This window comes from Mobula birostris, chromosome 26 (genome assembly GCF_030028105.1).
Source record: "Mobula birostris isolate sMobBir1 chromosome 26, sMobBir1.hap1, whole genome shotgun sequence".
Taxonomy (NCBI): Eukaryota; Metazoa; Chordata; class Chondrichthyes; order Myliobatiformes; family Myliobatidae; genus Mobula; species Mobula birostris.
In genome coordinates this window covers 10,468,413-10,479,754 of record NC_092395.1, presented here as the reverse complement: position 1 = coordinate 10,479,754, position 11,342 = coordinate 10,468,413, and the positions used below count along the sequence as shown (strand labels likewise).

Sequence of the window (11,342 nt, the reverse complement as noted above, 5' to 3'; positions counted from 1 at the left end):
TTTTGTGGCTGTCTGTGGGAAGGAGAATCTCAGGGTTGTATACTGCATACATACTTTGATAATAAATATACTTTGAATCTTTGAAATGCTGGAGGAACTCAATAGATCAGGCAGCATCTATGGAAAGGAGTAAAGAGCCACCCTTCAGCGGTACTGGAAAGGAACGGGGAAGAAGCCAGATTAAGAATGTGAGGGGAGGGGAAGGAGTACAGCTGGTAGGTGAAGCCAGGTTAGGGGGAAGTTAGATAAGTGTTACCTCCCAGCTTCTCACCTTATCTCCTCTCCTTCACCTACCTAACTTCCCCCTCACCTGGCTTCACCTAACACTTGCCAGCTTGCACTCTCCCCCCACCTTCTTATTATGGCTTCTGACCCCTTCCTTTCCTGCCCTGTTGAAAGGCCTTGGCCCGAAAATCAACTTTTTATTCCTCTCCATAGGTGCTACCGGGCCAGCTGAGTTCCTTCAGCATCTAGCTTGTGCTACTCTGGATTTCCAGCATCGGCAGAATCTGTGGTTGCTTCGTCAACATTGGAGTGACTAAATGAAAAAGGCACATGTATTGGCATTCAATGAAGAGGTGTGCAGTATCCTAATTAATGATAATAACCATTCAAGCTGAAAATAATGACAGACACATCTGTTATTAAACATTGTGAAGTATAATATCAGAAATATAAATTCGCTTTTACAATTAAAACAATCCAGGCAGAAAATATCTTTTATTTACATCACCAAATAAAGATTTGTAGAACTCTCACACTGAACAGTTCCTTTTACATTTAAAATCCAATAAAATGTCCCAATGGTATGTACAAATTAAACAATATGCAGCTGGGAATTTAAAAAAAATACTTAATTGGCAAGGTCTCAGTTGTAATGTAACTGAATAATTACATAACTGTACTACAGTGAGGCTACATGTACCCATTTGCAAGCGTACATGCCAGTGCACAAATGCTTGTATTCTCAAAAACAAGACGAGCCTGAGGCAAATGTATTCATTTTTGTTTATTTAGAGGTACAGTGTGGAACAGACCCTTCTGGCCAATAAGCCGCGCCGCCAGCAACCCGCCTGTTTAACACTAGCCTAGTCGCAGGACAATTTGCAATGACAGCTTAACATACCAACCGGAATGTCCTGGACCGCGAGAGGAAACTGGAGCACAAGGAGGAAATTCACGCGGTCACAGGGAAAACAAATAAAACTCCTTACAGGCAGTGCCGGAATTGAAATTAAACTCCAGAACGCCCACGAGCTGTAATGGAGTCGCGTTAACTGCTATGCTACCGTGACTAATAAAACAAAGTAAAAGCAAACTATCTTTACTAAGGTCCTGCTGAATACTTGATGTACGAACATTAAAAGCAATGAAGTGCCATATTATTAAAGCTTAAATATTGTGTTTAAATACAAATGTAATTCATCTTGTGTGATACAGCATGTGCAGTTATATAATAGTTATTTTAACGGACTTTAATGGAGAATCTCATTGAAATCTATTGGATATTGAAATGCCTAGACAGAGCGGACCTGGAGAGGACGTTTCCTTTAGTGGGAGAGTCTAGGACCAGAGGGCACAGCCTCAGAATAGAAGGACATCTCTTTAGAACAGAGAGAAGGAGGAATTTCTTTAGCCGGAGGGTGGTGAATCTTTAGAATTCTTTGCCACAGATGGTTGAGGAGGCCGAGTCACTGGGTATATGTAAAGCAGAAGTTGATATGTTCTTAATTAATAAGATTATCAAAGGTTATGGGGAGAAGGCAGGAGAATGGGGTTGAGAGGGATAATAAATCAGCCATGATGTAATGGCAGAGCAGACTCAATGGGCTGAATGGCCTAATTCTGCTCCTACGTCTTATGGATTATTTTTGTGACTCAGAATAAGCAGAGTATAAACCAGGATTCCAGTACCCCAACACAAAGTGATAGAAATTACCCTCACAGGGAGTTCAGGATCTTAATAGTTATGGAAATTGTTCCTCAAGTAACCTCGATTTTAACCGTTATAGACTGCGAGTTAAACTATGCAGGATTGAGCTCTGAAATTCTGTGCTCAACGCTTTGACTTTTCTCCTCATTTAAGTGCCCTGCGCCTGTCCCAACTTTGCCCTGTGTGGTTTGTTCCCCAGCAGCATTCCTATGAGATGCCCTGGGAGATCTTTCTATGTTTAAGGCAAATTATTATCATGGGAATAAGTCACCCTCCCAGGTTTCTGAACTGGTTGCTCTTACTGCTGAATTAGAACAGGAGGGTGATACATAACAGTGGGGATAAACAATAGATTAATTTTTAAAAAATACTTATTTTACAAGGAAATCAATGCTCATTAATGTTCCAATGCACAAACTTCAGAATGTACAAAAGGATTTTTTTCTCTAAAAGTACAAGTTGGATAAGACAGGCTTTCCTTCACCATAATTTCAGTATATATAAATTTATTATAAACTGTGAACTTTACAAGACACACCGGTGCATTTAATACTTTTTTCCCATGATAAATATTCCAGTTACATCCAGTGCTCGTGATAGAAATGGATAAAACTGATGTGGTTCTATTCCAACCCTTTGCTTCCATTTTCATGGTACATTTGCACAGAAAACTTGCTCCATTTTATGCTCAATTAAACCATGACTATGTCCCAACACACACACACACATGCTAAACAATGTTTTATTCCTTGGAGACAAGTTACTCAATAAGCAGTCAATGCTTCCTAACACCCAACACCAAATGACAGACTCATACTGCAAAAAAATCGTTCATCTACAGTACTGTGCAAAAGTCTTAAGAACATGGTTTCATCACCTAAATTACAGAGAAAGGTTGAGCAAGTTAGGTCTTTATTCTTTGGAACGTAGAAGGTTGAGGGGGGACTTGATAGAGGTGTTTAAAATTATGAGGAGGATAGACAGAGTTGACATGGATAGGCTTTTTCCATTGAGAATGGGGGAGATTCAAACAAGAGGACATGAGTTGAGAGTTAAAGGGCAAAAGTTTGGGGGTAACACGAGGGGGAACTTCTTTACTCAGAGAGTGGTGGCTGTGTGGAACGAGCTTCCTGCAGAAGTGGTTGAGGCAGGTTCGATGTTGTCATTTAAAGTAAAATTTGATAGCTATATGGACAGGAAAGGAATGGAGGGTTATGGGCTGAGTGCAGGTTGGTGGGACTAGGTGAGAGTAAGCGTTCAGCATGGATTAGAAGGGCCAAGATGGCCTGTTTCTGTGCTGTAATTGTTATATGGTTATATGTTAACATATATATGTAGCTGGGGTGCCAAAGACTTTTGCACAGTACAGTACTGTATTTATCAACGTGGAGCGGGTTTGCAAATCTGATATGAGCAAAGGATGTTGGGAATGGTGAGGGTGGAGTGCCGCAGGAGAGGTGATAGAGCAGTGTCAGGGGTGGTGTGGGTCCAGCCCTGAGACACCAGGCAAGGTCATTTGATTCCAAACAATTGGTTTATTGATCGTTACAGAATGTCTCTCTGGTGCTTCCCACTCCCTTCCCCTTTTCCAAAACATGACTCCCCTCTGCCTGCCCTCTTCCGACTCTCAGTCCACAATAGAGACCCAGATCAGAATCAGGTTTATCATCACTCACGTATGTCATGATTTTTTTTTTGCAGCAGTACAGTGCAATACATAAAATTACTACAGTACTGTGCAAAAGCCTTATGCACCCTAGCTATAATATACGTGCCTAAGACTTTTGCAGAGTACTGAACAACAGAAGAGCAGAATCATGTAGATACGTTACAGTATCTTATTCAGGCGTACATATAAACCTTGCTAATAATGGTTCTTCAAGATTTCCTTGTGGATGTGGACCCTCTTCAAACTGAAGGCGGTCGAGTGGAGGAACTGGATACGACCTCTGCTCGGTTATTCTCGCTCTGAATCCTTCCACTGTTAATAGGAAGTTTCGCTCACCTTCTTTTCAGCCATCATCATAACTTACTTCTGCTACTCCAGATGCTCAAGGATTAATTCCTATCATGTGGCCTCATCAATGCTTCCAGCATTAAATACAAGCTCTTTCATTGGCCACCAGATATTTACAATGGTCAGGCAGCACCTGTGGAGCACCTGTTCCTGACCTGCAGCTTGTTTTGTGCTCTGGATTTCAGTATCTGCCGTCTCTTATGTCTCTTGGTATAGATAGGTATTTGATGGTCAGTCTTACATTAAAGGCTGCAATTTTATAGACTCATAGGAATGTACAGCACAGAAACAGGCCCTTATAGCCCACTTGTCCATGCCTTTAAAGTCGTTTCATTGGCCAGAGATGTTCCCAATGATGGATCTGGGGAAATAATGGGCAGCTGACACAACTGTGTCCATTTAGTGGTGGTGGGGTGGAGATACGTCTCTACCAAAGGAGTTTCCTTTAAATGTAACCATCTCTGACTCCACAATTGCCTTTGGCAGGTTGGTAGTATTTCTACCTCACAAATAAAATTAAAAACGGTTGTCCTTTCTATATATTTGCCCAACAATATGGTTTCATAAAGCAACAGTTTTAACTTTTGCACTAAGTTATGCTATTATTTTAATGAAACAGTATCTCATGGATAGAGAGATTCTTACCATGCTTAATACAATCTACAGTACTTCTGCTATTTTGTTTTTTTTCAATTACTATTGAGACTTTGAAGTCATTTATTGGGTCAAAATGACATTGAACTTATTAATCTAAGTTTTGATTGGAAACCACTGTGCCAAGTTTTTTTTATCTCTGGGCAGTAGGTTACTACAAAGACAATAGGGATTGAATTCTGCACAGAGGTGGTCAAAGTGATAGGTGGCCACCCACCCGACCAGCCGACGTCTACAAGACACGGAGATGTGGAATGCACTATGCTTGCTCTACATTCAGCAATCCAAATTCATCAGCATGCTTCGACTGGTTTTGGGCACTCCTGGGCTGGTGGACAGTTATAAAACTTATGCTCTTGACCATTATCCTGTGAAGCCCTCCTCCCTATCCTTGAAAGGACATGTGCACGTTGGACGATAGAATTGGGCAAAGTTCTGATGCTCACTGTGATCGAACAGCTGAAAAAAGTCTGCAAAGGCCCATTGTGGATCTAAAACCTTTGAGAGAAAGCCAGATGCAAAGCACTCTAAAAACCTAAGCCAAATTCTAATAATCCATTACTGGTATTGCATGTACTGATTTCAGTTAATGGATTAGGAGATGCAGATGTCTGCTGTCAATGCTTGTTCATGTGATCTGGTAGACCGTTTTTCTGGTTCTCAAAGACTTTCAGTGTGTTCAAAGTAAATTAGTACAACCTGGTATGGAAACACCAATGCCCTTGAATGGAAAATCCTGTAAAAAGTAGTGGATATGGCTCAGTCCATAATGGATAAAGCCCTCCCCTCCATTGAGCACATCTATGCAGGGATCCCCACCTCCCAGGACATGCTCTCTTCTCGCTGCTGCCATCGGGAAGAAGGTACAGGAGCCTCAGGACTCACACCACCAGGTTCAGAAACAGTTTTCACTCCTCAACCATCAGGCTCCTGAACCTAAGGGGGTAACGTTCACTCACCCCATCACTGAACTGTTCCCACAAGCTATGGACTCACTTTCAAGGACTGTTCATCTCAAGTTCTCGATATTTATTGCTTATTTACAGTATTTTTTAAAAATCTTTTTATATTTGCACAGTTTGTTTTCTTTTGCACGTTGGTTGTCCGCCCTATTGGGTGCAAACTTTCATTGATTCTATTATAGTCCTTGGATTAACTGAAAATGCCCGCAAGAAAACAAACCTCAGGGTTGTACATTGTGAATATATGTACTTTGAACTTTGATTATTGCACTGCATTTCCACTCTTGCAAACTGAGAGGATTTGTCCAACTTTTGGATTCCCTGCATGAATTCACATTTTATTCGGGACAATGTCCAGATGTATCCATTGGCAGAGGGTTATATCTTTTGGCTTCAAAATATGAACCATTGAGTCAGTGAAAGTATAATGAAATTGGGTTGCACACAGTCCTTTCTCTGTCCCATTACAAAGTACCGTGGATGCTTGCTGGTGGACAACTGCTCTATAAGCACGTGATAAAAGATGATTAGACAAATTCCGGGTCTCGACTTTCAAGACCAATGTCTATTTTTCCATGACGCATCCAGACCCACGGCAGTTGCGTGCGCTGTTCCCTGACCTGAAGCGGCGTCCTGAGGTGAGCAGGCAGATAGTTATTTCTGTCCACGTTATTTGACTGGTTTGTGTTAAAATCAGCCAGGCTTTGGCTGGAGTCACTCGGTGGGTCTGGTTTGTCGGCACCGGGCAGATTCTGCCCACCTCTCTCCACTTGAGGAGGTGACCTTACACCTTCTCGAGTCTTTTCGGGCACTTGTCGCTCAGTCTGTGCCAGGTCACTGTCTGAGCTCCGAGTCTGACTTCTTTCAGTTTCCTCTGAGACAGACTCGTCTTCTCCGCTGTCGTTCCCCAGCGGGGGTTCGTCAGCACTAGCCACACTCTCCTGCTTCAGCAGACTCCCCTTCTGGTTTCTCTGCATCCTCTCCTCAGATCCTGTACCAGATTCGGAGGCCGCATCTTCCAGCTCATAGTCAGAGCCCAGCGAACGCTCACGAGATTCCGAAGAGTTGTCTGTAATGAGACAGTGCATAGTTATTAATATCATGTAAATAGTGTCATTTGAAATCCACTGCCAATAATGTCAAGATATGAATAACTCCACAAGAGATGACATCAGAAATTAAACACTGTGCTTTACCATTAAGTTCAAACCAACCAAGCAATCATAAATATCCCAATAAGAAGCAAAAATTATTTTCAATTAATTTATTATTAATTCTGTTCATTCATTATGCGCCATGTGGTGTGATGTGGGCAATCATGGTCCTTGACCATGATTGCTATTGGAAAGTTTTTCTACAGAAGTAATTTGCCCTTGCCTTCTTCTGGGCAGTGTCAATACAAGACTGGAGGCCACCCCCCCCCCCCCCCCCCACAGCCATTATCAATACTCCTCAGAGGTTGTCTGCCTGGCGTCAGTGCTCACATAATCAGGATGTGATCTGCACCGGCTGCTCACACGACCATCCACCACCTGCTCCCCTGGCTTCATGTAACCCTGATCGAGGGGCTAAGCAGGTGCTACACCTTGCCCAAGGGTGACCTGCAGGCTAGCGGAGGGAAGGAGCACCTTACACGTCCTTTGGTAGAGACGTGTCTCCACCCCACCACCCAACTAACTCTGTACTAGTGGTAAAACGGGTGAGTTTAAGACAGGATTCAATGAGATTCATAATCCACTGCAGCTCATGTTTACACTTCTGCCGTTCAATGTATTAAATAAGAGGAAGAATGTGCATTTATGTAGCAACCTGTCACATCTCTAACAGCCCCAAATTTCTTTCCATCTAATTACTTTCCAAGTGAAGTCATTGATCTCATTAAGAAACAGGCAGCCACTGGTGAATAAGATAGAGTCACAGAGTCATACTGCATAGAAACAGACCACTTGGCCCATCTAGTTCATGCCACACTATTATTATGCTCAGTCCCACCTGCCTGAAGCAGAGCCCTCCATCGCCCTCCAATCCATGTATCTATCCAAAGCTCTTAAATCGAACCCACATCTACCACGTCAAATGGTTTGTTCCACACTCTGAGTGAAGAAGTTCTCCCTCATGTTTCCCTTAGACAATTCACCTTTCACCCTTAACCTATGACCTCTATGCTGTCACAGAGAGTCCTGTGTCTGGAATCATTTTCAGAGCACAGATCTATTAACTGAATTGGAAAATTGAGATTGAGTAATAACAGGTCTGTGATGCTGTTAGATGTCCTGGGCCACACACGCTACACGACAAGGATACACTGCCTAGTGTAACCCCATACACTGAGCACCATTCATGATCGGGATTGTGAATTGCAATTATTTCCTGTGAATGACGAATTCCCGATAAATGTGAGTGGTAAGCTTGCATTGAGCAAGTCCTTGCTCGTTGTACACAACTTCTTAGAGTTGACGAAGATAGGGCAGTGAATGTGGTGTATATAGATTTTAGTAAGGCCTTTTGACAAGGTTCCTCAAGGTAGGCTCACACAGAAAGTCAGGAGCCATGGGATCCAGGGAAATTTGGCTACAGGGATTCAGATTTGGCTTTCCACAGGGGGCAGAGGATGGTAGTAATTGAGTTTATTCTGCCTGGAGGTCAGTGACCAGCGGTGTTCTGCAGGGATCTGTTTTGGGACCCTTACTGTCCGTGATTTTTATAAATAACTTAGACGAGGAAGTGGGTTAGAAAGTTTGCAGGTGATACGGTGGTTGGTGGTATTGTGGATAGTGTAAAAGGTTTTCATAGCTTAAAATAGGAGACTGATAGGGTGTAGAGCTGGGCTGGGAAGTGGCAGATGCAGCTCAGTCAGGAGGAGTGTGGAGTGATCCACTTTGGAAGGTTGAACTTCAAGGCCGAGTAAGATTCTTTAACAGTGTGGAGGAACAGAGGGATCTTGAGTCCATAGATCCCTCAAAGTTACCATGCAAGTTGGTAGTGTGCTTAAGAAGGTATGTGGTATGATGGCCTCAATCAGTCTGGGGACTGAGTTCAAGAGCCGTGAGATAATGTTGCAGCTCCATAAAACTTGGAGTATTATAGTCAGTTCTGGTCACCTCATTGTAGGAAGGATGTGGAAGCTTTAGGGAGGGTGCAAAGGAGATTTACCAGGAATCCGCCTGGATTAGTGATCATTTCATAGGGGGAAAGTTTGAGTAAGCTGGGGCTTTTCTCTTTGGAGTGAAGGAGGATGAGAGGTGACTTGATGGGGGTGTACAAGATGGTAAGCAGCATAGATCGAGTGGATGGCCAAAGACTTTTGCCAAGATGGAAATGGCTAATACGAAGGGACATAATTTTAAGGTGTTTAGAGGAAAGTATGGGGGGCGGATGTCAGAGGTAGACTTTTTTTCACACAGTGAGAGTGGTGAGTGCATGGCAGGCACTGACAAGGGTGATGGGGAAGGCAGATTTATCAGGGGCATTTTAGAAACTCTTTCAATCAACTTCCAATCCTGCTTCTAACACCGAATAAATAACTTCACTGTGATGAAAATGCAAGGCTACATTTCCGGGTGTTTTTCAAATCAGATCATCTATGATCTCTGCCCATCTTGCAATGTACAACTTGTTCTGGTCAGTCAGAAGAGCAAGCTTTGCGTTAGAACAGAGCTCAGAACAGTACCGCACAGTACAGCCTATGACACTGAGCCAACCATATAACCTACTCTAAAATCAATCTAACCCTTTCCTCCTTCATAGACCTCCAATCATCAATGTGTTTCTTAAATGTCCCTAATGCATTTGCCTCTACCACCACCCCAGAAGTGTGTTCTATGCAGCTACCATTCTCCATGTAAACAAAACTTACCTCTGATATTCCCCTGTACTTTCCTCCAATCACCTATTAGCCATTTCCACTCCGGAAAATAGTCTCTGACTATCCACTTGATCTATGCCTCCTATCATCTTATACACCTCTGTCAACTCACCTCTCAGTTTTCTTCACACAAAAGAGAAAAGATATTTGCTGAAAATAAATAAGCATAGCCATTCATAATATACTCACCACAGTGTGTATCGGAGTACAGCCTATCTCTGTCGAACTCCCCAGTCTCATCGAGGTAAAGCACGTCACTCCCTGATCCCACACTTGCCTTGGAGGATCCTCCCTGAAATGTAAACAATTTAGAAAGGCATGTATTATTAAAACCATAAGATATAGTAGGAGAATTAGGCCATTTGGCCCATCAAGTTTTCACTGTTCTATCATGTCTGATTTATTATCCCACTCAACCCCATTCTCTTGCCTTCTCCCCATAACCTTTGGCACCCTTGCTAACCAAGAACTTATCAACCTCCACTTTAAATATATTAAAAGACTTAGCCCCCCGCAAGAAATGTTCTAAAGGAAGTCCTTGTATTCTGAAGCTGAGCCCTCTGGTTCTAGACTCCCTTCTATAGAAAACATCCTTTCTGCATCCACCCTAAATAGGCCTTCCAATATTTGATGAGCTTCAATGATTCTTTCTCATTCTTCTAAACTCCAATGAGTACTGACCCAGGGCTATCAAACGTTCCTCATGCATTAACCCTTTAATCAGGAACAATTACTGTGGATTTATTAAATTGCATCTGACAAACGGTTGAATTTTCTGAGGCTCAAACAAGGAGGATGGATCAAGGCAGTGTACTTGAGGTAGATAATAAATTTTTGACCAAGGTCCCGTGTGGCCGGCTAGTTAAAATAAAGTCGTGGGATCTAAGGGAGGGGGATAACTTGGATCCAGAATTGCTAAATGGCTGGAAACAAAGGGTAATATTTGAAAGATAGGCACAATAGACTCTGCCGATGCTAGAAATCTTGAGCAACATACAAATGCTGGAAGAACTCAGCAGGTCAAGCAGCATTTATGGAAGGGAATAAACAGTGGACGTTTTGGGCCTACCGGGATCCTTCAGTTCAGGACCCCCTCTGGGGTTTGTTTCTTGTCTTGTGACTTACACTTAACAGCTAGGTTTGGCTGGTGAACTGACTAAAGGCTACAGCACACTGGATAATGTCATTGGATGTGTGTCTGATGCCAGGGAGATGCCAGAGGTGCTAAATTAGCCCATTTTCTTTTCTTATTCACACAAGGGATTCTGCAGATGCTGGAAATCCAAAGCGTCAGGCATCAATGGAATGGTATAAATTGTCAACATTTCAGACCGAGACCCTTCATCAGGATTGAAAAGGAAGAGGGAAAGTGGAATCTGCTTTCTCCTCCCCTATCAGATTCTTTCTTCTCCAGCCCTTTACTATTTCCACCCACAAGCTTCTCCTTCCCATCCCCACCTTTTTGTTCTGGAGTCATCCCCCTTCCTTTCTAGTCCTGAAGAAGTCTTGGCCCAAAACATTGATGTTTATTCCTTTCCATACATGTTGCCTGACCTGCTGGGATTCTCCAGCATTTTGTGTGTGTGTTCTTCTATTTTTTATTTGCAGACTTGTATAATTCATGTGGATGTTCTGTGCTTATTGTTTAGCTGGATTGCACTTTTTCTGTAGATTTATTATCTATTGTTGTTTTACCTTGTACTAACTCAGAGCACTGTGCAATCAATTGATCGATATGAACAGTATGCAAAGCAAGCTTTTCACTGTACTCAAAAATTCAAAGTACATTTATTATCAAAGTGTGCATGCATTATACAACCCTGAGATTCGTCTTCTCCACAGACAGCCACGGAAGAAAGAAAGAAAACCCACTCAAAGAAAAACATCAAACCCCAACACACACAAAAAAAG

The 11,342-nt window shown here is 42.5% G+C and overlaps 1 protein-coding gene across 4 annotated transcripts in view; it reads right to left on the bottom strand.

Annotated features, from left to right (window-relative positions):
• Nucleotides 1–641: 641 nt before the first annotated feature.
• Nucleotides 642–11,342, bottom strand: part of LOC140188182 (rho GTPase-activating protein 45-like) — a 195,964-nt gene continuing 185,263 nt past the window's right edge. For all 4 annotated transcript variants that reach the window (XM_072244192.1, XM_072244189.1, XM_072244190.1 and 1 more), the window contains exons 22-23: nt 9,621–9,723; nt 642–6,635 (exon numbers count right to left, since the gene is read on the bottom strand). In XM_072244192.1, coding sequence (XP_072100293.1) covers nt 6,094–6,635; nt 9,621–9,723 — 645 coding nt within the window. In that variant the 3' untranslated portion in view covers nt 642–6,093. The remainder of the gene's footprint in view (nt 6,636–9,620; nt 9,724–11,342) is intronic.